We start from the raw sequence: 24,228 nt of genomic DNA, 5'->3' as shown, positions 1-24,228 counted from the left end.
TCAGAGGTGGGTGTGAGGGGGGGGGGGGGGGGGGGGGGGGGTGGCCTCTAGAGGGCTGCAGTAAACTCCCAAGGGGGTATTTTAGCTGGATGCAATGGTTTAAAGTTAGAAATGTCTTAAAGGGGTCATATGATGCGATTTCAATTTTTCCTTTCTCTTTGGAGTGTTACAAGATCTGTAAAGTTGCAAAGACTAAAGTCTCAAATCCAAAGAGATATTCTTTATAAAAGATAAGAGTTAACCACGCCTACCTAAAACGACTCGTTCTAACACGCCTCCACATGTCTACGTCACTATGTGGGAAGATTTGCATAACGCCGCCCAAATGTTCACGCAAGGAAAGAAGGCGTAACTTTTATTCTCGCTGTAGTATTGTTGCTGCCGCCATGCCATGGAGACACTGTGTGCTTCTTTGTGAAAGTGAAACTACTTTGTTTGGTCTTCCAAAAGAGGACGATATCTGCTTCGTCATGCCTAGAGCTGATCTGTGCTGGTCGCTGAGGGAATACATCAACTTTGTATTCAAAGTTGATGTTTGATTGTCATCAAATTTCATCGTGGACTTTATCACAAGTATTAGCATTCTTTCCAATGATAAAGCTTTCTGTGGTTTATTTTATTTTGGGTCATTGTTTGATTTCTACTATTGTTGCTTTTTCATTTTTTTCATTTTGTTTGGTCATTGTTTGTATTGATCTGATTTGACAAGGTCTACCACAAATATGGGTTAATCATGTATGGTGTAAATGGAAATCTCTGAAGAATCGAGTCATTGACAAGTGTGGGATTTGCATATGTTATGTTTCATAAAAACAAGAACTTAATCAACAAACAGGTTTGAGAAAAACTCTTTATTGATGTAGCTGAGTATATTGTGAAGTAATACAGTTTATCCCTCCTTTAAATATTTGTATAGCTGTTTTTTTTTGTTTGAGAGATAGAGAATCGGTTATAGATGGCGCCCAAACAGGGACAAATCTGTATTTATTCTTAACTACTTTGATTTGCAAAATAAGAAATGGAAGACTTGTCCTGGTGAGAAGGATGAGAGCGTGCCCAACCCTGATTTTACAGCTGGCCCATTTGTGACTCGTAGAGAAGCTGTTAAAGAACTCATACATACATTGAGTGAGCTGTATATTAATTCTGAAGAGTATGATTCCATTGCAGATGCAGACCCACCACCTCGTTCTACAATGCCTCTACCACTTGATGAAAGGGAGGAAGCTGACTTGAACTTGTCCCTACAGGCAGTAATAGAGGAGTTAAAAGGACGAGTTGTCATCCTGGAGAAATGCAGTGCAGACTGTATTCAGAACGTGAGCCAGTGCTGTTCACAAGCAGATCTTGATGTTCAGTGTGGTTCTCTGGAGGAAAAGCTGGCCTATCACATCGAGAGAGAGTGTGACAGAGTTAAAAGAATCTTAGAACTGAGTATACAAGATTTGGGGATGTCTATGGTTGACTGTTTAAAAAGTAGAGATCTACAGATTGATAACTAGCTAAGATCCTGGGTACCAGGAACATCAACTCCAGTATCTAAATCCGCTCCTGAGCAGTACTCAACCATTACACGTCAAGGTGTGAGGAAGACCCATGACGTTCCATCATCGCAGCATCTTTTAGTTAACACTGAAACTGTACCTGCACCCACGTATCTTCCCCCTGTAAAAGTAGAGTTTCCCCATTTTGGAAGTGAGGCAGAGACTGATCCAGTGTCTTTTGTCGAGCGATGTGAAGAATATTTGGCCATTCGACCCCTGAGTGACTCTGAAATTCTCGCTGCTCTTACTTCAGTATTGAAGGGCACAGCAAAAGATTGGTGGTTAGCAGAGAAAAGAACTGTATTGACGTGGAACAAGTTTAAAGAAATCTTTCTTCGCTCTTTTTTAAATGACGATTATGAAGCTGAAGCTGAAAGAAGGCTTCTGGAGAGGAAACAAGGGGCTAAGGAGAGTATACGTGACTTTGCATTCCATTATAGGGCATTGTGCCTAAGATGGAAGAAGGACATGCCCGAGAGAGAGATGGTGCAAGCCATATTAAGAAACTGTAATCCCCGTCTTGCAAGCTTGTTACGGGGAACAGCGAGAGGCGTCAGGGAATTGGTAAGGATAGAGACCCAAATCGAGAAAGATTTTTAAGAATCCAAATGATATTGGAGCCATGCCAATTCTGAGCTGCAGAAGAAAAAGACTCCTAATGACAGAGACACCGTCCATAGGTCAACCCATGCTAACACCCGAGTAGTTCAGTCTGTTTTAATTCCCAGTCAGTCTGAATTGAAAATGGTGACTTTACCCATATTACTAAGAGGTCAATATTTTCAGGCTGTGGTGGACACGGGGAGCACCCTGTCTCTAATTCAGGAGTCCTGCTGGAACCAGTTGAAAGGACAAGAGCAGTGGAATCCAAGCAAAGGACATACATTTATGTTAGCCAATGGTCAAATGCATTCTTCCATAGGCATGTCTAACTGGGAATGTGAGCTGCAAGGACAAAAACAAAAATTAATGTTGTATGTGTTAAGAGATTCAGATCTGACAGTACCAATAATTCTGGGTAGGGATTTCTTAACTTCGGCTGGGAAGGGCCCAACATGGCATAATATCCCAAGAGGAAAACGAGAGTGAGAAGTTTCCCCTTTTGCCAGCTAAGTCCTTTTCCAACTCCTTGTGTCCTTTTATCTTGCTTTGCCTAGTGGAGCAGTATCATCAGAAGTCTCATTGGCTGTTCAACAGCTAGCACTCAAAGCTTATACCACCTCAGAGTTCCAGAGTCACTTAAGAGAAGTTGATGAGTGAATGGCCTATGGTTTGCACAAATGAGGTAGACACTCAAGCACTGCATCAACACTATAGATGAAGTTCCTCTCCGTAGGAGAGCCTACCGTGTATCTGTGGAGAAACAACAATTAATTGACAAAGAGGTTAAGGAGATGTTAGCCAATAATATAATTCAACCTTCCAACTCCCGATGGGCTTCTCCTGTTGTTATTGTTCCCAAGAAGGATGGTGGATCTAGGTTTTGTGTAGACTTTCGTGGACTGAACTCAAAAACTTATTTGGATATTTATCTGATGCCCCAAATCCAGGATATTTTGGGAACTTTACATGGAGCAAGAATTTTCAGTACTTTAGATCTCAAAAGTGGATACTGGCAGCAGGTGGAGTTGGAGCCAGAAAGCATACGTAAAACTGCTTTTGTGACATCTTCAGGGCTATTTGAGTTCTTACATCTACTTTTCGGCCTCAAAAATGCCGCAGCCTTCTTTCAGCGTTTAATGGAATGTGTACTGCGAGAAATCAAGGGAAAGTGCTGTTTGGTATATATAGATGATATCGTAGTATACTCAAAGGATGAGAATGAACACCTGCTGCACCTCAGTCAAGTTTTCCGCTGCCTACATCAACTGGGCTGACTTTAAACTTTAAAAAGTGCAACATGATGCAAAGGTCTCGAACTTTTCTGGGCCACGTGATTTCAGGTGATGGCATTAAGACGGATCCTGATAGCGTCAGTGAGTCAGTTTCCTGTGCCTCGATCTCTGAAAGATGTGCAAAAGTTTTTAGGACTTGCTGGATGGTATCACATATTGTACCACGATTTTCAGAAAAAGCAGCCCCTCCACATGCTCTAAAAAAGAGGGGAGCCACTTGGGCTTGGACAGAATCCTGTCAAGAAGCATTTGAAACTATCAAGAATGATCTAACTCAAACCCCTGTTCTGATTTCCCCAGACTTTACCAAACAATTTAAGGTGCAGACAGATGCCAGTGAGAAAGGACTGGGAGTAGTTTTGACTCAAGACATAGAAGGAGAAGAGCACGTTATAGCTTATGCTTCACTCTTGCTTCAGGGGGCTGAAAAAGCATACTCTGTGTCTGAGAAAGAGTGCTGTGCTGTTCTGTGGGAAAACTCTTCATTGATGTAGCTGAGTATATTGTGAAGTAATACAGTTGATCCCTACTTCAAATATTTGTATAGCTGTTTTTTGTTTGAGAGATAGAGAATCAGTTATAGCTTTATATGATGAACAGATATAAACACACTCATAGAGCTTCCATGTTTACCATATATAATGTTCTCTATTTATGTGTGTCGATCATGGTTGAAACAAAAAGACAAGCTTAAAGGGGTCATATGATGCTTTTTTTAAAGATCATTATTTTGTGTATTTGGTGTAACAGAATATGTTGACATGCTTTAATGTTCAAAAAACTCTATGCCCCGCCTCTCTCAAACGCTTCGTTTTCTACAAAGTCCCTCCTTCCGACAAGCGCAAGGAGGGATTGGTCAGCTGACCCAGTGCATTGTGATTGGCCGAACACCGCAAGCACTCGTCGGAAATGTAACGCCCCTTACCATAATCGCAAGCTTCATCTTTCAAAATAAAAGTAAAGACAGAGCCCGAAAGGGGAACAGAGTCGCGTGACCGACACAGTGATGAAGCTGGTATGTGTTTGCAGTACACAAGCCACGGTTAAGACAGCTGACACCGGTCGTCCATAAAATGCATTGCTGTTCTGTTGTAAGTCATCTTAAAGATTCCTAAATGCATCTACTTTCGGAAGGCCAAATAAAGTGCTTTTGCTTTCGCCTAGAAACACACAACGTCTCCCTGACATGCTGCTTCAACACTAACTGCGGTTACTGAAACCACACCTTCTTTCTTTGCGTGAACATTTGGGCGGCATTATGCTAATATTTCCACATAGTGAGGTAGATATGTGGGGGGGTGTTAGAACGAGCCATTTTAGGGGGGCGTGGCAGAGTCTTAACTTTGATAAAGAACATCTCTTTGGTTTTGAGACTTTAGTCTTTGCAACTTCAGGGATCTTATCTATGCACAATCAGCTTGTAACACTCCAAAGAGAAAGGGAAACTTGAAATCGCATCATATGACCCCTTTAAATGAAATCTGTTCATGATATAAAATGATCATATCTCTTCACAAGACTTGGATTAAACTGCGACCTTTTTTGGATCTTCTAAGTTTTAAATACCTGGACATTCAATGGGACAAAGATTACCTAAAGTCTTACGGAACGACATAAGGGTAAGTAAATGATGACAGAATTAAAATTACTGGGTGAACTATCCCTTTAAAGCAGATTTTTACATCAGTAGCAACACCAAATGAAATCTGGTTTCACAAACACTCCCTCATCTTCCACTGGTTGACAAACAGTTGGACAAACTGCCCTGAAATAACAATAATAATAAATTAGTTAAATCAGAACTTGGCATGTCAAGTCCCTCAAACAAACAAAAGTGCTATTATGACAGAACAGCCTCCCAAGTTTTCTGATTGGCCAAATTGTGTGGGCCGCATTCAAATTCCTTTTGCCGTTTACAGGGGGTGACAAAGAGATAAGTGTGATTTGTATCAGGCAGTAGGGTCATTTGATCATTGGTAGCATTCTCTAAACAATATTTTACAGCAACTTTAAGTGCCCTGTTCTTTGACACAATGGTGATTCAGATTCTGTCATCCCAGTGCCTGCAACCTTTGGAATACAGGCCACTGGACAAAACGCCACCCCCTACTAAATGTGCTCAGACATCTGACCTATAAAGTTCTATAAATATGGCAAGCCGTTTTAAACTTTATTACCAAAAACTAACTACCAATTTTATGTTACTACTACCTGTTTTAATTCCCACTAAGTAATGCCTTTATACCTGCCAAACTAAATTTTTAGTATATATCCCTGCTTTCCTAGAACTAAAGTAATAGACACTAGTATGAATTTATTAGACACTGGTTTGTATTATAAATTTTACTAACGTTTTATAAATTGCTAGTAAGGTTTTTTAGCAAAACTGTATAGTAGCCATAGAAATAAATCAATTTTAATATATAAAAAAACAATTGTAGCTAGTAGCGAGAGACATGCTATAAGTAACAATTTGGATCGATGCTAATGTCTCAAATAGGTAATTAATATTTAACATTTCATTTCTAGTATGGCGTGAATAAGTACTAGTAACTATTGGAATAGTTACGATTAACTAGTGCTGGGCGGTATACCGGTTCATAATGAATACCGGTGTTTATTTTTGTTATGATATGAATTTTTAAAATACCGCAATACCGGTGTATGTCGCTTAAACAACGTTCGGAACGCGACACTGTTTGAAAGAAGTCCCTTTTCACTGTTGCACTGTGTTGAGTGAACAACTATATGTGTTACTAAGCGTGAAAGTTCCGAAACTGAAGCTGTAAAACTAATAGAACGTGATGACACAGAAGAACTCATCCACAATATCCACACTGACCGCCACAAATATCCACCGCCCCCTGCCATCAGCTCCCACGTCTCACACACACACACGAGCGCGACTTTAGCACTAGATTTAGCAACTTTCAGACCCTTTTTTCCATAGAATATTCATACTGACCAACCTAACGATAGCTGATATCTAAACCACAGAAGGCCATAAAATGATAAAGTACTAGAACTGTTGGAATAATTACTTGCATCTGACAAATAGTTACTAGACAAACTGGAAAAGATACAGTACAAGTCATAATTGGATTAGTATTTAGATATTAGATTTAAGGAATACATATTAAAAGGGCTTTCCATATTGCATTCACATTTACAGATATCAGATGCCAGAGTCTCTACGTTTATATATTATATGCTTTTTGATTAGAAAAATTATGAAAAATGTTCCTTAACAAATCCTGTACGAGTAGTTAGCAAAGTCACAGCACTTTATAGTTATATATATATATATATATAGGCCATTTAAACATTATCATTTGCTGTATTAATTATTGTTTGCATCTTAAAACACTCCGAAAGAAACATTTATTCATGTGACGCAGTAGTTTGAGAATACAGACTACTTGCAAAAGCATTAAAATAAATAAATAAATTTTACCTGCATTGCATGACTTTTATCCGCGTATCCTTTGACGAAGAGCCAGTATGCAGTTGTGGCCAGACTGGGTCCCGGTAGATCATCTATAGTTTTGTTTTTTCCCGTGAACAATGTAGCGCTGTGAAAATCTACATCGCCTGTTTGAGACTTCAGGGTTCGCGCTATGAATTCATAAAATGGCGCATATTTTTTACCAACATGAACTGCGAGACGATCAGCTTTCACCAGAGCAGAAGACAACATGATGCTTGGCGTCCGTCGCACAGAGTATCTGATACTCAGGAGGATCGCATTCTAGATGATGTTTTGTGTCAAACCCTGGGCGGGATTCATCGCGTCTCAAAACCTAGTGAGCTGCCTACATAGACAACCTTGCGTTTCAAACCAAAACGCCTATGACGTCCAACGAAGCTTCCTAGGCAGGCAGTCCGCTGGGTTTTGAGACACAGCCCAGGTCGGCGACCACACACACACGGGTTTGTTTTTATGGTTTATGGGGACTCTCCATAGGCGTAATGGTTTTTATACTGTACAAACTGTATATTCTATTGCCCTACACCAACCCTACCCCTAAACCTACCCCTTACAGGAAACTTTCTGCATTTTTACATTTTCAAAAAAACTAATTCTGAATTATTTATAAGCCTTTTGAATTACGGGGACACTGAAAATGTCCTCATAAATCACCTTCTCGTTGTAATACCTATGTCATACCCATGTTATTATACAAATTTGTGTCCTCAAACCACAAACATGCACACACACACACACACACAGAGTTTGACACTATGTAACGGTCACACATGAAGGCGTTAATGTTTAATCAACTGTACAAAGGTGTATATTAGGGTTTTTTTCTCTTACGGCTAAAACAATACACAACCGTTCAGAAGCTTGGGGGCAGTAAGATTAAAAAAAAAATTTGTTTATACTTTTATTCTGCAAAAATGCATTAAATTGATTAAAAGTGACATTCATAATGTTAAAATGTTCAAAATATTTATATTTCAGACAAATGCTATTCCTCTGAACTTTATTCATCAATGAATCCTGAAAAACCTACCTCACAGTTCCCCCCGCCCCCAAAAATATTAAGAAGCACTACTGTTTTCAACATTGATAACAATAAAAAATGCTTCTTAAGCACTAAATTGGTATATTAGAATGATTTCTGAAAGATCATGTGACACTAAAGGCAGGAGAAATGATGGTTAAAACTTTGTAGGAATAAATGACATTTTAAAATGCATTCAAATAAACAGTTATTTTAAGTTGTAATAATATTTGACAATAATCAGTTTTTACTCTATTTTTAATCAAATAAATAAACCCTGGGTATCAGAGACTTCCTTCAAAAACATTTTTAAAAACCCTCATCGACCACAAACTTTATATATAGAGCTATGTCTAACTGTACAAATATTTATACATGATGACTATAAGATGTACTACATTTCCAAGACTTTTTCTAGCCTTTTCCCTGATAATTTGAGGCTTTTCATGAGAATCAGCCATTGCTGATAAATGTACTGCAGCATAATCTTGAGATCAATCAATATAGCATCATGAAATGTGAAATAAATATCTTTTATTATTTATTTTCATCATCATTAGCAACACTTTACAAAGTGCCAGCCGTCATAGACAATCTCATGATGTCATCCTGCAAATAGGCAGATCAGTGCTGCCATCAGCAGACCACAGAGCCCCGGTGGGCCTTTATGATGCCAATCATGCTTAGAATTTTGAGTTTTAAAAAAAAGAGAAAATAAAAATATATATATATATTAAAAAAAAAAAAAATTATGCGTACCACTGATATACAGATTTGATATAAACAGGCTTATTGGTCACAAACCAAATTGAATTATAAACATGGCTTTTCTCATACAATAGACAGAGGACAAACAACAGATATACGTTCTGTACCAGACAAGTGCCTAAAAAAAAACGTACATTTCATTTCAGAGTTCTAAACTGCTTTTGTTTTTGTCTTGTTTTTTACTTTTCTGTCATCAGTTAAGCATTAAGTGCGCTGGCAATAATCTCACTCAACCTGGAACACAGAAAAGAAGTCTCTTTGAAACAGACAAACACACTCAGACAATATAACACTCACACGAACAAATACAAAGTGCATGACCCTGGAGTGGCAGCAGTGGCGTGTTTCACTGAATCCAGCCTGTTTGAATTGATGGAGATCTTCTTGTAATTACTTTCATAAATAAACAATGCATTCTGCAGCTATGGAACTCTATTGGTAAACTGGAGTGATATTTCAAAGAAAAAAAAAATCTAACTATTTTATATACAGGCAAATAGTTGAATGATGCCACTTAGTGGTGTAAAAATAATCTGACATTACATTCCAGTAGGAAGATTCTCAATTTGCTTTACAACAACCTTTGGCCAGGATACCAGTCATGTTGGTCCAAGTCAGTTTCTTTGGCACCAGTCAGCATTTAGACATTCGGCTCTCACTTTCTAACTCTGAACTTACAAAAACCAACCATTATTTGTCTGTTAATTTTGCAAGTGTGTTTGTTTGAGCAACAAGTTGTGGCATAACAATGGCAATGTTTAACACCAGTGTTGGGCTAGTTACTCAAAGAATGTAATATATTACTCATTACAAGTTACTAATTTCAAAAGTAATATTGCTACTTATTACTTTCTGGCAACAGTAATTAGTGACACTACATTTTCTTCACGCCCCACTAGTTGTAACAGTGTATCTTCCACATAAAATTCTAGTGATTGATAGTGACATTCAAGTAGAAGCGTTGCATTAATCTCATTCATTGCCATGTGTAGCTTGAGGCTAATTGTAATTTCTCCATTACCCATATACGATTATATTTTATTATGTACTTTATCAAATCACATAAGTTTGTAAGAAACTTTAATTTTCCAACAACAAAAAAATTATTATAGTAATATAATGTACCGCATGCTGATCAGAGGGATGTGGGTGGGATGTAATGCCAGAGTAAAGTAAAGCCACAACTTGCACAATAAGGCTCAGATCATCTTTTTTTCCAGACAAAATCAATATAATGCAATACTTCTGATCGGCTGAATGTAAGCTTTCCATATTCCAAGCTTGCCTGCTGCACTGGAGACATCACATGTATGTGCGACTCGTGAAAATTATGAAAATAAATCTAGAAATTATTTGATTGTTGGATTTTAAATCAGCGAGTGGGGTTGAGTAATTAAGTAACTAAGCTGTTTTATGGATGGTAACTAATATTATTACTGAAATCTTAGTAATTGGTTACACTACTAGTTACTGCAAAAAGTACCGTAATATTACAGTAACTAAGTTACTAGTTACTGCCCAACACCGTTTACCACAGACGAGAGCAGACTTTACATCAGTGAGTGACCATGTGACCAACCTAACCAACAAAGCTGGTAACCAGGGCAAACATTTCATCTCATATCGGCATGAACAGAAAACAAGCATTCACACAAGCTCACACGTCGCTTACAAACACACACAGAATGACTGACGAACACTGGCAAAAGTATTAAAATCAGTGTAAAAATCATGGTCTCAATGTGCAAACATTTCAGCATTAAAAGAAAATATTAACAGTACATGCATTACAAACATACACTGCCTACTTTTTTGTGTAGTATGTCTGTACACCATCTGAACCAGTAATGCTTAAATTAAAATAAATGTGGTTTTAGTTCTACGAACTGGCACTTTAAACCTCTACAGACCAGAACATTTCTTGTTATACTGGGTGCGGAGAAATTCCTTCAAATACTGCCACAGAAACCCAGGGTTGGCAACGGCGGGCCAAAATCACATGGCATCATAAATTTTTTTTAAAAAAGTGTTTAAAAAGCTGCAAGGTGCAAGAGCAAACAAAGGGGGCCTCGGATAGAGAACCGCTAATAAAGTAGATCTATTGTGTGAGCAGGTCATGTCCTTCACTCCCAGATATCATGATCCGGAACAGCCGCATGAAATCATACCTAATTAACCCTACACAATGGAGGTAGACTTTCTTAGTCATCAACAGAAAACTGTAAATGTTTGCTTGGAGTACCACGTGCAGTCTCATTGCTGTAATTACCCTTACTGACAGCAAAAAGCTAGTTCTTTCGTGTTATCACAATCTATCTGCCCGGGGTAGTTTACGCTGCTACAGTTACAGTGTTCACACAGGACGTGTTCTTGCACTGAAACAGCTAGACAGATCACATATGAAAAGGATGTGTTCATTAGTTCATTGTTTTAAAATTAACAATGAGAGGCAGGCACATGGGTCAATGGCAAATAATAGCATTAACGATTCTTAAAAATGCACTTTTTGTATTCATGTTGGTTTCATGAGTTAAGAGTTTAATTACTCTAAAAATGGTGTAACCAATCAAATTCCTTGAATACATGTGAGTGTACATTTTAATCATTTTTATATATATTATTTAATTGTAAAAAATATTAATAAATTGTTCAAGTAAAAAAAAGATTTTATTAAATTCATTTTAGCATCACATTTTATTAATTCAACATCACATTTTTGGGTTTTTTAAAACACAACATGCCATTTTACAACCTAAATTAACCAGTCATGAAAATAGATAGTCATAAATGTTCTAATATTTTAAGAGAGGGTGGTATAATATAATTTCCTGATTTAAGTTTTCTTTTCTTGCATCTTTCAGCATGTTTCTTTTAGCACAGCTTTGATTTTTTTTCAAGTTTTATTAAAATATTTTTTTTAATAAAAAATCATAAAGAATAAACCTTTACTTAAGGTTTTCTTTAAAAAATATATATATTATTTGAATGCAGCTTTTTTCTTCATTATATCAGGACAGTTGTATCACCCTAACCAATTTGATATTACGCTAAAAAATCTAAATTTATTTTAATTCAGATATTAATAAATGTATTTTAATTTTAAAAAGTATGCCATTAATGTCAATGTAATGTTATTGACCCACATGTGTAAAATCAAACAACAATTTACAGATTGCACAGACAGAACATAAGAACGTGTCCTGTGTGAACGGACCATAAGTATGAAGCTTAATCTTATTCTCAGGTCACTACAAGCAAGCAATATGAAATCACTGCTTAAATTTTAATTGTGTCTCCATTCTATGATTATTAAATTAACATACGCGTATGCTAACTCACTAGTACTATACTCTCAATATTTATGAGAGGGGGAAAATAAATAGCTTTCTAATTAAAAAACTGCAGATTGTGACAAGGAATAAAGAAAACAGGGTAACCCCAAAAGGTACGCAAGCATGACATCTGAAGGTAGGCACTACAGCACAATGTGGAGGAAAGATCTCTGAATGAGTATTGAACTGCAACATGACCACTCACTAAAATATTCAGGAGCGCTCACTAGCAGGGAGTGTGTAACCAGAGTGTGAACGGGTGAAACGTCCTGTCCCAAGGCATCGTGGGATAGCGAGGTTAATATATAGGCAAACCGTTAAGTACTATCAAGTGCTGAGTATTGTTACGATTTGTGAAATTCTACATATTCTGAAACCTACGGATATACATTAGAGTGAGAACTTCTGACGAGAACAATTGGAACATCAGACGTCTGGTATGGAAAATATCAGCAGAAAGGATCCGGGTTGTGTAGTCTTCACTAGAAGTGCACTTACAGTGTCAACTTTCATACTGAGAGCAATCCATTTCTATATTCAAAACGCTCTATGTTCTTGAGATTTATACTGGAATCAGAGCGATTCTTACTGTGAAATGTCCAGGCACTAAACCCTGGCTGTGTGGTCCGGGTTTTTTTTGGCTTTGGTGAGTGAGTGTGTATTCAACCTGCCTACCTGATCAGATTGAAGTGTACGGCACTGTGTTAAGAGAATGCACAGGTGAACCTGAACAGAGATCAGTTTGCCAGCAAAGGGACCAAAGGGGGAAAAGGCAGAGGCTGCTTATGCCGATCTAGAAACAGTATGAAGAGCCGAACTGTCCTAAATAATTCCTGTACAGACCAAAGTCAGAACGACTTGTGAGTAGCTGTGCATTAAACTTATAAAATTCTAGAAAAATTATCGGACACTTAAAACAGAGCAGAATACAAAAAAAGAGGAAGGAGACGGTGTAAAAAGGCACACAGTAAAAACAGAAACAAAGCAGAAACTGGTACAAGATCCTGACGAATTCTAGAGCTAGACAGAGCGAATACACTCAAGTGTGTGGTTGCAATCAGAAGGTGAGAGAGAGCAAACATAAATGTTTGTACAGCATAGTGAGTAAATATTCTACAGTAAGATTTTTGATCAGAGTCCATGTACCTGTGTGTATGTTCAAAGAGGACTGTGCAAGAAAATGAGAACTTTAAGAAGCCATGACAGCCGGGCTGAAGAGTCCCTTGAATTCGGTCATCTATTCGGTTTTGTTTCCTTTTACCCTTTAGCAGCGTATTGGTGTACCTGCCTTGCTCTGGGGTTGAAATTCCAAGATCTTCCTGCATTAACCCAGTGCATCCAGAACCCAATCAGACTCCCCATATCAAAACATTACAAATGAATAAAAGAAAGCCTTTAAAAGACAACATCCTCTAGTTTTTTGGGGGGTACCGATATTCGTTAGTCTTTAGGGGTACTTACCCGAGTGAAATCAAGGTGCAATGTTTTCATACGGAATCAAGCTGCTCCAAATCACCCTCCTGCCCCAGCAGAGGTGTGAGATTAGGCCACTGCCCTCTTCGCTATGCGCTCCAGTCAGGGTAGGGGCTCGTAGGCCTGCTGGGAGGAGTCTCAAAAGGGAGTGGTCCTACAGACACTTATGGAAGTCTCTGAGTGGTCAGAGATGGAAGGGGGAGTGGCTAGTGGACAAAAGTGTGCCGTAATAGGTCCTCAGCAGAGGGACGCTGTTTAGTCTGCACAAAAATCCGTTTAAGGAAATCGCGGCAGTGGTCCGACACGTGAGGTGGCAGAGTGGGGTTGGTGGGCTGTGTGGCGATTTTAAAAATGGCCGCCATTGCTTCGTACTCCGCCCAGGGCGGCCGCTGAGTCAACATCTCCACAACGGTACAGCCGATGCTCCTGGAATCAGGGTGGTATTACCATCATTGTTAATGTGATTGTGAGACACACAAAAACATATTCATATATTTTCTAATAGTGTTCTTTCAATGTGCTAGAAACAGGACAGAGTCTTTTATGCTGACCCCGGGCCATCAGACGTCCTTATTGTCGAGGCCCACAAGTATCACAATTTCAGCTTAAAAGGTTTAAATTCGTATTGAAATGGAAGTAACATTTTTCTTCCATGTCGTGACGTACACAAGTTAAACAGAATATTGAAACAGTAAAAAATGTACAGCGAGAACTTGGTTCTACCCATCGTTTATTGTTGATTGAAGGGATTGGTTTAAGTATATTAAATGATTGGAGCAGTTCGGTATGTCACCAGAGAGAAGTCTGTCATTTTGCCATTGAGTTAAGACATTTAAATTAAAAATTAGGAGGTAAAACTAATTTTTAAAAATGAAACATGCATGGATGAGCAGTTCACAATCACGTGCACTTACAAAAAAGATGTGGGTGAATTTTAATTTCATGCAGACTTTAAGTGCTTACCAGATATCAGCTTTCCTGCCATACCCCTCTCCGCTGATGACCTCTGGGCTCATCCAGTAAGGTGTACCTGTCACTGACTTGATGCCCGTTCCAGACAGGCAGATGGTCTGGAGCCGCCGACTCGCTCCAAAGTCACCCAGCTTCACATTACCTGCGGAGTCTCGAAGGATATTGGCACCTATATGGATGAAAGAACAGGACATGTACATGCAGAGGCATTAGAAGATAGAGACATTTAAAGGACAGTTCCAAAAGAAGTTTGAGTGCTACATGTATTGCATCTATATGTGTACACGTAAATATATAAAAAAAAAAGCTATTCAGGTCATAATAACTGACAACATCACATGCAGTTGGTTTACCTTTGATATCTCTGTGGACGATCATGTTACTGTGAAGGTAGCACACGCCTTCTAGTATCTGCCGTGTATATTTACGTGTGACATTCTCCGTCAGAGCACCATAAGACTTCAGCTGGTCTTTAATGGAGCCCTATGGAACATAACATTTAAATTTCAAAAGACAGACAGCATCTACACAGTCCTGACTTGAACTAGTTTCTCTCACAAAAAAAAATTCAATCATTAACATGGATAAATATAAGATATTTGTTGCACAAATCCTTCAGTAAATGAACTCTGCATCCACTAGGGCAGTTATTGAATTAATGTCTCCATTACTGAACCGCAATCAGTCATGTCTGATTTGAAAAGAACTGTTATGTATATTTACTGTTTAACATCAATGTAATTACCACAATAATGTACTTAAACGTACACATTAAGATATTCGTGTGTACATATTTTCTGTAAATAAGGTTGCTATGACATCTACATTTTAGAGACCAGTGAAATTTAACAATTCTCAATACCACAGCAGAATACTAAGGTAACTAATATTAGTAAAAAAAATAAATAAATAAATGAAAAAGTCCTCAAATTATTGACGATAATTAAACTGTAATAACAAAAGCAAAGGAATACAATAGAAAAGGGAAAAAAAAGCAAACAAACAGTGCTTCAAGTCTAAAGTATTCAGTTAACAGCCTACTACATAAATTGAATAATCGAATGTAAAATAAAACAGCATAGTCTTCACTGTAAGAATTAAACTTCCTTTGTTTCTTATTAAAACTACAAAAGTCCTTCAGGTCAAGAGCAGTGAGTGATTTTCTCTGTCTTTTGTTGTTTGATTAATATCAAGCACAAAGTCAGCAGCAGGAATATAGCCTACTGTCACTTTAAGAGCCGCACGGATGCAATTTACTGTTACACACGTATTTTCATTCTCAACTGTTTACATTCACTTATTACATAACCAACGAGGGTTTACGTGAATAATCACCAAACGCCGCATTCTGACACATTTTTGCGTATATTTGACTGTTTAGGTGCACACCATAAGCTAAAAGTTGACTTTACATGTCCTTGTTCTGTTCTGTCTCTGAGCGCATGAACAGAAATCCTCCTGAGGAACAGTGTAAGTTCTCTTTCATGCTTTTAAAAACACGAATAAATCTAATCAACTATAATAAATCAAGCACGTCCCATTTTGCAAAAGTCACGTTACATTTTTACTGAATTGCACGTGAAATCGGGCTTTAACTGAGGATGCAAGTGCACCACTGGAAAGGGAACAGAATGGGGCGCAATATTCGTTTTACCCCAATTATAATATTTTGATAATCGTTGGAGGCCGAAATCAAAATCAAAACTCTTATTTCGATTAATTGCACAGTTCTCCAATGCTGTAAAACCTTTAGAAAACAAAGTTAGCATACAAGAATGTGTGTTCTAGTGAATTAACACATACTTACCCCAGGCATGTACTCCATAAAGATAGAAAGAGTTCTTTCATGCGTGTCCCGCAAACAGCCGTAGTACTGAACAATGCGCTCATGGAATAGATTTTTCAGCAGTTGAATCTCACACTCCAGAGCACTCACCTCCTGAACACACATACAAACCACAATAAGTGCAAAGGTTTACTAGACACCACATTAACCTTACAAAGCCTGAAAAACACTGTTCACCTTGCTGGTTTCTGGGCTATCCGGATCAAACTGCACCTGTTTAACAGCCAGTTCTCTGCCAGTGTCTGCATCGTAGCATAGAAACACTCGCCCGAATGCTCCTTGCCCCAAAAGCTTCCCTAGACGCCAGTTTGTGGGAGCCCGAGGGGCTATACACAAAGAAAAGAGACGATTTCCCCTCTGCTTTTTGACCAATTAATTTAAATACATTTTCTAGTCCATCATGTTTTGCTAGATTTATAATCTATTAAAGATTTCTATTTATAACATTTCTATTTTAATGTGTTTTAAAATGTAATTTATTCCTGTGATGACAAAGCTGAATTTTTCAGCAGACTTCCAGTCTTCAATGTCACATGATTCTTCAGAAATCAGTCTAATATGCTGATTTGGTGCTCAATTAACATTTCTTATTATCCCAGTTTAAAAAAAAAAAAAAAGTGTTATGCTGCTTAATTTTTGATTTAGTTAGTAAGCTAAAAAGAACAACAGACTGGAACAACAGAAGATGTTCTCCTCTAAACCTAAATCCACTCACAGCGGCTTGGAGGGCTGATGTCCATGACTGAGAGAGTGGGGTTAGAGCTGGGCTCTATGTCGCTGCCACGGCGTCTGCGCCCTGGTTCCTCTAGCTCAGGAGTGAAGATGCTGCTTCCACTGCTAGTGCTGGGGCTCTGCTGCTCAGTTGGACTGAAACTTACTGGAGAATGAAAACCATGAGCTTGTGTCCGCCGCGCCCTGGGAAAGGTCTTTCGTCCTGTGTGGAAAAAGATGTTCCAATTTAAGAACAGCGTGATTTTGCTTTTTGGAAAAATTAACAAAGCTTCTGTTTATGGCCATGGTCCAATATAACCTCACCATCGCTGTAGTCATGCAGACCAAACGAGATGGGATATCGCCTAGGATAGGTTCCTCCCTTCCCTGTTTTTTCAAACACTGGTATGTCATACTCTGTGAAACATGGTAGAAACAATCAAGATAGACTTAGGAATGTTAGTATTCATGTGACATCAAAGCAGAAAGATCAGAAACAGCTTACCAGGGAACTCTTGATGGTTATCAGGGTAGCTCAGGGCTCGAGGCATATGGGATTTGGGATAGGGATCACTGTAAGAGATCCATGAGAAAAAGAAAAAAAAAAAGAATGTTTTTTTTTTTTTTTTTTACTGCAAGCATGAACTGTACATTACTGTTCAAAATGTTAGGGTGAGTCAGATTTTAAAGAAGTCTCTCATGCTCACCAAGGCAGCATTCATTTGATCAAAAAAAAAAAAAAACAGCAAATATTATTTGATATATTTAATTTATTTAATATTTACCATTTAATACTACTAATATGGTGAAATATTATTACAATTTCAAATAATGCTTTCTCTATTTTAATACATTTTAAAATGTAATTTATTCCTGTGATGCAAAGCTCAATTTTCAGCAGCCATTACTGTAGTCTTCAGTATTACATGATCCTTAGAAATCATTCTAATATGCTACATTAATGTTGAAAACAGTTGTGCTGCTTAATACCTTTCCTGACATACTAAAGGAATGCTGTGAATATAAGTTCAGTCTCTGGGCAAGGCACTGTCTTCTATAATAGTTTGATTGTGGCTGCATGTGGGTGTGGGTTAGTTGTTCACCTGTCAAGTGGACTGTCCAATGAAGGACAGCTGCCTGATGCTGAATTCTCAGGACTGCTCATAGACAAAGGGTCCAGCATCTATAGAGAGAAAGACAGGAAAAGATAAATGAGCCATCAGGACACAGGCTTATTATGCTACAGATTAGTACACCCACATCAGCTCAACCAGATGTGTTAAGACTATGTACCTGGTCCATGCTCTCTGGTATGAATTCGCCCTCACTGTTGATGCTTGTGAAAGAGCCGTTTCTGGCCACCTGCTGCAGAGCATCAGGAATATAGCCTGGAGGAGGAGAGCTACGATCGGTTGACTGATAACCTGGAGAAGCAGCAAGAGAGCAATAAACACCTTACGCACTTTTATAATCTGAATAGAATAGAGTCAGGTAGATCAAGATGTGGGATTAAAAAGTAAAAATGATTTGTCACATAGACCCAAATGGAAAGTCATTTCAGAAGAAGAGTAAGTCACTATATTTTCCTAAAACATTATGAAGATATTTTTTCTTTCAAAGAATGTGCATTAAGAAAGCAAATAGGGTCAATTTCGATTTAATGTTGAGTTACGTCAAGGATGCAACCCACCTATGAGTGCCAGCATGTTCTTTTTATCAGCAACACTAAAGTCTGTGTTGTCCAAGTTCTCATGAGCTGGCAGCAGGTCCTTACTGTAGACAGAGTTCTGAAAGCACAAGAACATTTGAAACATTTTAGCTTTTAGATTAGGTCACAGGTCTCAGACTAGAACTTTTTCTCTGAACGTGGCTTATAATGCCCACTGACTTGAGTACAGGAGGGGAGCACCAGCAGGATTTTTAGGCTCTTCATATGCACCGAGCGATCCAGCAGCTCCACAGCTTTATCCAGATCATCCTGAGTACTTAACGGAATCACAAGCTACAGGACAGAGAAAAGGAAAACAGGCATATATGAAAACATTCAAATAAATATTACAGAAATATGATAAAGATGTAGCATCTTTTACCTCATTATTGGTGTAATGCAGGTCCATGCTCTGCCCAAACGCTACTTTAGCTTTGGCGCTCAGATCTTCCAGACTGACAGGTCGAGGGAACTGCAGGATCCTTAAGTAACACATAATAAATCATAAACCACACCATCATCTGCTACTTTGACAGAATCAAGCAAATGGTTCCTCCAAATGCATTCTCGAATTATAATAATTACAAAATTAAGTTTGTATTAAAGCTTTCTAAGCTGTAGTGAACGCAAGTGTTGGGGAAAGTTACTTTTCAAAAGTAATGCCTGATGATATTACACTACTCCATAAAAAACTAATTGCATTACTTAGTTAATTTTTATGAAAAGTAATGCATTATGTTACTTTTTATCACCTGGGGCGGGCTTGCTCATTTATTTTTTAATAACAAAAAACCCCAAAGTTATATTTTTGGCAACTTTAAAGGCATTTTTAAACCAGTAGTGAAATTAATAAGCTTCAGGCTGAAGGAAGTACTTCTGCACCTCATTCCCAATTTCTCTCAACCTCTTGACAGGAGAGGTGTCAGTGAATAAATGGGAAAATAAAGGAACTTGCATTACTTAATTGAAAAAGTAACTTCGATATTTAATTGTAAATTTAAAAGTAATGTGTTACTTTACTAGTTAACAAATAATAAATAAAAATCATTCACGTCGGAATATGAATGAAGTCTATTCTAGCAGTGTTAGGTTGAGTCTTTGCATACCTAGGGTTGCCTAACCCTAACACACAAATACATGAAGACACACCCAGATGCACACAAACACATGACTACCCCAAACCTACATCACTAATTAACTAACGCTAACTAAATAAGGAGCCCCTTAGTTAATTTTGCTTAGAACAAAACATTTTATATAAAGTGATCCTAAAGGTCTGGGAATAAAAATGCAGGTTTGGACCAGCTAACACAACATCCATTACACAGCATCTACAGGGCTCTGTCGGACAGGTTTAATTAAGAGAAACCTCTAGAGGGAAGTGCTAAAAATAGGAAGTAATGTGGAGCAGAAGCAGGAATTGTGGTCACTACCTCTTCTCTCCTCGGTACTCAAACTTCACCCTTACATCATTCTGTGGACAAGAAAACACAGTTTTACCCATCTATCAATGCACACCGTTTCTTATTCACAACAGTATGAAACAGCACTGGGCAACACAGACATATTCAATATAAATTTATATTCACAATTATATTTGTGTGCAATAGAAAATAAGCAACAATGTGAATATTGCAATGATTTTAGTGCACTTTTTAATTGGCCTGTGACTGTGTTGATAGATTAGTTTCACAATCCATCCTTGTCTCACAGCTCTGTTAGTACAGAGTGCCTCTTTTTGAAAAATTCTGTAAAAATTAAAGATTAAAATTACCCCATGATTTACTCACCCTCATACGAAGCCCCTAAAGTGACCTTTGCAAAAATAAAAAAAAATACACAGACTATCGCGTGCTCACGAGAAACTTTCGCTAGCAAACATGTCCTCCCTGCGCTGTCGAGTCGGTCGCGCAGCTCAATGCATTTAACAGGTCAGCGCGGCACGAACTCTGTAACATCACGCTGTTTCGTCCCGCTTTCGGTGTTTTTGGCTTCCCGTAGTTTCTCATGAGCACGCGATAGTCTGTGTATTTTTTATTTTTGCTTAGGTCCCTTCAGGGGCTCCGTACCCTCAAGCCATCCTGGGTGTATATTACTTTCTTCTTTCAGATGAATATAATCAGAGTTATTTTAAAAAATGTCCTGGCTCTTCCCAGCTTAATAATGGCAGTGAATAGTGGTCAAGATTTTGAAGCAAAATAAAGTGCATAAATCCATCATAAAAAGTGCTCCACACGGCTCCAGGGCAGTGAATAAAGGCCTTCTGAGCAGAATTGATGTGTTTGTGTAAGAATATGACACTATTCACTGTCATTATAAGGCTGGGAAGAGCCAGGACATGTTTTAATATAACTCCAATTGTATTCGTCATATACAATATATATATATATACACATATACACCTAGGATGGCTTGAGGGTGAGTAAATCAGGGGGTAATTTTTTCATTTTTGGGTGGACTATCCTTTTAAAGTTGATCATTTCCAGTAATGAGTTCAAATTTTCTATTTCAAGAAATGTATGTATATGTATGAATGCAGCATCACTGGTGATAATTGAAGTCTCTGTGGTACTTTTCCTTTAATAAAATGCTTTTGTAAAATACATTTAGATAAATATATAGTAATAAATAGCAGTTTATTAATACATATATATTAATAAATATATAATGATTAAAAAAAAATAAAAAATTAAGGTTACTTTCACCAGATTGTTTCAGTATTTTCATCTTACTTTCACCAGACTGTTTCAGTATTTTCATCTTACATTTTGGATCTTCTTACGCTGTTCAACACAGGCTGTTTGGTTTAAATGAAAGGTTCCTCAGACTAAAAATTTGTACATAAATACTTTTTAAAAAATATGCAACATTTTTTTTCAATGTTTAAAAAAAACATTTTTAACTACATAACCCTCTAGTATGAAGGCCTTTGTACAGCTTAATTATGTCATCACCCTTATTTAACTGTGGTCACATTTACAGTATCCACCTTATTTTTCAACGTGGAAGTAAGCCGTTTTCTGTGAATGTGCGAGACTTCCGGTTCATTAGCCACTGTAGGGAAATAATGAGAAGAATAACAAAGTGCAGAAAACGGTAAAACTTTTTGCACCACAAACCAGTGTGTTTATAATTAAGATAATACATTAAAATGATATGGTAAGACACACCAGTTTGCAATAATATCAAGCAGCAAATCAAGCTGTTTTGTACAAAAATAGCTGGAAGCGTATGACACCGGAAGCCAGACACATTAAATTTACAAATGACCTCGCCCACTCTTATGGGAAAAATTAGGTAGATATAAGTGACATAAGTGGTAAATGCTGTAGTATAACTTATAATACCTATTTGTCATAATGTGTTTTATTCTACACTGAGATAACAGTTTTGTTCTTAAAATAAAAAAAAAAGTAGCTGGTGCTGATGTGAATAACAAAAGAGTCAAAGCAGACCTGGTTCTTGGGAGAGGAGGCCTTGGGTTTGCCCAGGTCAGACAGACCAGATGGCCGACTGGATCGATGCAGCACCACCAGGTCTTGCATGATGGAATTCAGGGCCTCCTGCTCATCTACAACGTATTTTTATTACAAATTCTCATTATAATTATGGATTCTCAATATAAACACAGATTGCATCCTTTGTACTTCTAATAGATAAATTCTTTCAGTATTTTGACAATTTTTTAAAAACTGAGCACGTACCCATTTTCAGAAATCACCGGTTCACCCAGGAGTAAAGGAAAGAGGATTGTCCCATGAAATGGGATCCTTTCTCCTGCACATGAATACAATCTTTTGTTACATAAATAATAGCATTATTTATTAATAAGATTAACGTGAAATATTTGTGCTAAGTGACAATAAACCATTCAAAATCTATAAAGACTACAGCGAAATCACTGCCACTAAATTGTTCTGTTACCACAGAACAGCAAAAAGTTCATCTTTATACAGCAGCACATTAGAAAGCAATGCTGTTGGATATGAAATTACAATAAGAGAACTTTTTTTTTTGCAATTACTCAGAATTATCACATCACACTAGAATCTCGAGTCTCATTATAGGAATAGTTCACCCAAAAATGAAAATTTGCTGAACAATTTACTCACCCTCAGGCCATCCAAGATGTAGAGGAGTTAGTTTCTTTATCGGAACAGATTTGGAGAAATGTAGCATTACATCCCTTGTTCACCAGTGGATCCTCTGCAGTTAGAGGTGCAGTCAGTATGAGAGTCCAAACAGCTGATAAAAACATCACAATAATCCACAAGCAATCCACACCACTCCAATCCATCAATTAACATCTTGTGAAGTGAAAAGCCATGCTTTTTGTATGAAATAAATCCATCATTAAGGTGTTTTAACTTTAAAGCATTGCTTCTGGCCAAAATATAATTTTCTATAATATATATTCTATAATCTAAGAGTCTATAATCCATAATAAGACTTCCTCTAGTTAAAGAAAAAACAACAAACAAACATTCACCCCATGTTGTCCTCTTGTCATCAAAATATTTGTTTATAAATGTTTTGGACTGTTTTCACTTGATCGAAGTTGCTTGATCTGTGCATATTTCTCGCCTCCTTCAGATGAGATGACTTTTTCACTGGTGAAGGCAATTTTATGGATGTAGGACTCGTATTTTAGCTGGAAGCAACGGTTTGAAGTTAAAAACGTGTTGATGTTTATTACAAATACGCAGCTTTTCACATCACAATACATGATGGTATAATGGCACCCATTCACTGCAGAAGATCCATTGGTAAGCAAGTGAGGCAATGCTAAATTTTTCCAAATCTGTTCTTATGAAGAAACAAACTCGTCTACATCTTGGATGGCCAGAGTGTGAGAAGAATCTCCAAGTAGATATAACTGCAGACCGGAGATCTCCAAAATGGGGCGTGAACTCCAAAAGTGGGCAGAACCTCCAAAATGGGGCGGGGTCTCCTCGCACAAAGACTTTCACCATTGGCTCTGGCTCCAGCCAATTGTTATTGACTTACATTTCAAAATAAAACTTTATAAATTAAACATTGTTTCTAGTTCATCTAAAATAAAATACGCTATATAAGTAAATATTCTCCGTGAGAGCAGAGCCCAAAGCTTGTGGCCAGTGGTGTTCGGACTGGAGTTTGAACATCTGCTTAATGATATAAACGGGAATCACCCACGAGCTCTCCCGCGAGCCGTCCCAGCGCAGCGCAGGGGAACGATTTTACTCTATCGCTTTGTTCTAAGCAGTGGGGGTGTCCCGGGGCTCGAAATTCTCAGGGTAGGAGGGGGTAGTGACGCTGGGTGTAACTATAAAGGTGCCATTGTCCGGTGAGGTCCGGTTGGGGAGTTACGGAACGATCTCATATATGGCATAATCTTATTAACTGTTTATCTCCTGAACTGCAACTTTCTTTACCGTGCTATTCAGCGCCAATCCCGCAGTGCAGTCAATTTCGCTGGTTAAGGTTAGGGT

At 37.9% G+C, this 24,228-nt stretch overlaps 2 protein-coding genes across 4 annotated transcripts in view; both read right to left on the bottom strand.

Moving 5' to 3' along the window:
• The window catches only part of LOC107584802 (cytochrome P450 27C1-like), a 16,849-nt gene extending 9,605 nt beyond the window's left edge, over positions 1-7,244 (bottom strand). The window contains exon 1 of the mRNA XM_016271565.1: positions 6,894-7,244. Within this exon, the coding sequence (XP_016127051.1) occupies positions 6,894-7,136 (243 nt within the window). The 5' untranslated portion in view covers positions 7,137-7,244. The remainder of the gene's footprint in view (positions 1-6,893) is intronic.
• A 5,434-nt stretch (positions 7,245-12,678) lies between these two features.
• The window catches only part of LOC107584801 (mitogen-activated protein kinase kinase kinase 2-like), a 15,352-nt gene continuing 3,802 nt past the window's right edge, over positions 12,679-24,228 (bottom strand). For 2 of the 3 annotated variants that reach the window (XM_016271564.1, XM_016271562.1), the window contains exons 2-17: positions 22,462-22,534; positions 22,213-22,328; positions 20,191-20,231; positions 19,140-19,239; positions 18,938-19,051; positions 18,740-18,836; positions 18,343-18,473; positions 18,153-18,232; positions 17,555-17,622; positions 17,374-17,466; positions 17,054-17,272; positions 16,516-16,664; positions 16,300-16,431; positions 14,846-14,975; positions 14,484-14,661; positions 12,679-13,946 (exon numbers count right to left, since the gene is read on the bottom strand). In XM_016271564.1, coding sequence (XP_016127050.1) covers positions 13,727-13,946; positions 14,484-14,661; positions 14,846-14,975; positions 16,300-16,431; positions 16,516-16,664; positions 17,054-17,272; positions 17,374-17,466; positions 17,555-17,622; positions 18,153-18,232; positions 18,343-18,473; positions 18,740-18,836; positions 18,938-19,051; positions 19,140-19,239; positions 20,191-20,231; positions 22,213-22,328; positions 22,462-22,465 — 1,872 coding nt within the window. In that variant the 5' untranslated portion in view covers positions 22,466-22,534 and the 3' untranslated portion in view covers positions 12,679-13,726. Of the gene's footprint in view, positions 13,947-14,483; positions 14,662-14,845; positions 14,976-16,299; positions 16,432-16,515; positions 16,665-17,053; positions 17,273-17,373; positions 17,467-17,554; positions 17,623-18,152; positions 18,233-18,342; positions 18,474-18,739; positions 18,837-18,937; positions 19,052-19,139; positions 19,240-20,190; positions 20,232-22,212; positions 22,329-22,461; positions 22,535-22,869; positions 22,906-24,228 lie in introns of those variants that run through there. The other variant, XM_016271563.1, reaches the window with a different exon arrangement.

Source organism: Sinocyclocheilus grahami, unplaced genomic scaffold (assembly GCF_001515645.1).
Source record: "Sinocyclocheilus grahami isolate Dianchi unplaced genomic scaffold, SAMN03320097.WGS_v1.1 scaffold63.1, whole genome shotgun sequence".
Lineage (NCBI taxonomy): Eukaryota > Metazoa > Chordata > Actinopteri > Cypriniformes > Cyprinidae > Sinocyclocheilus > Sinocyclocheilus grahami.
This window is presented reverse-complemented; position numbering and strand designations above follow the sequence as displayed.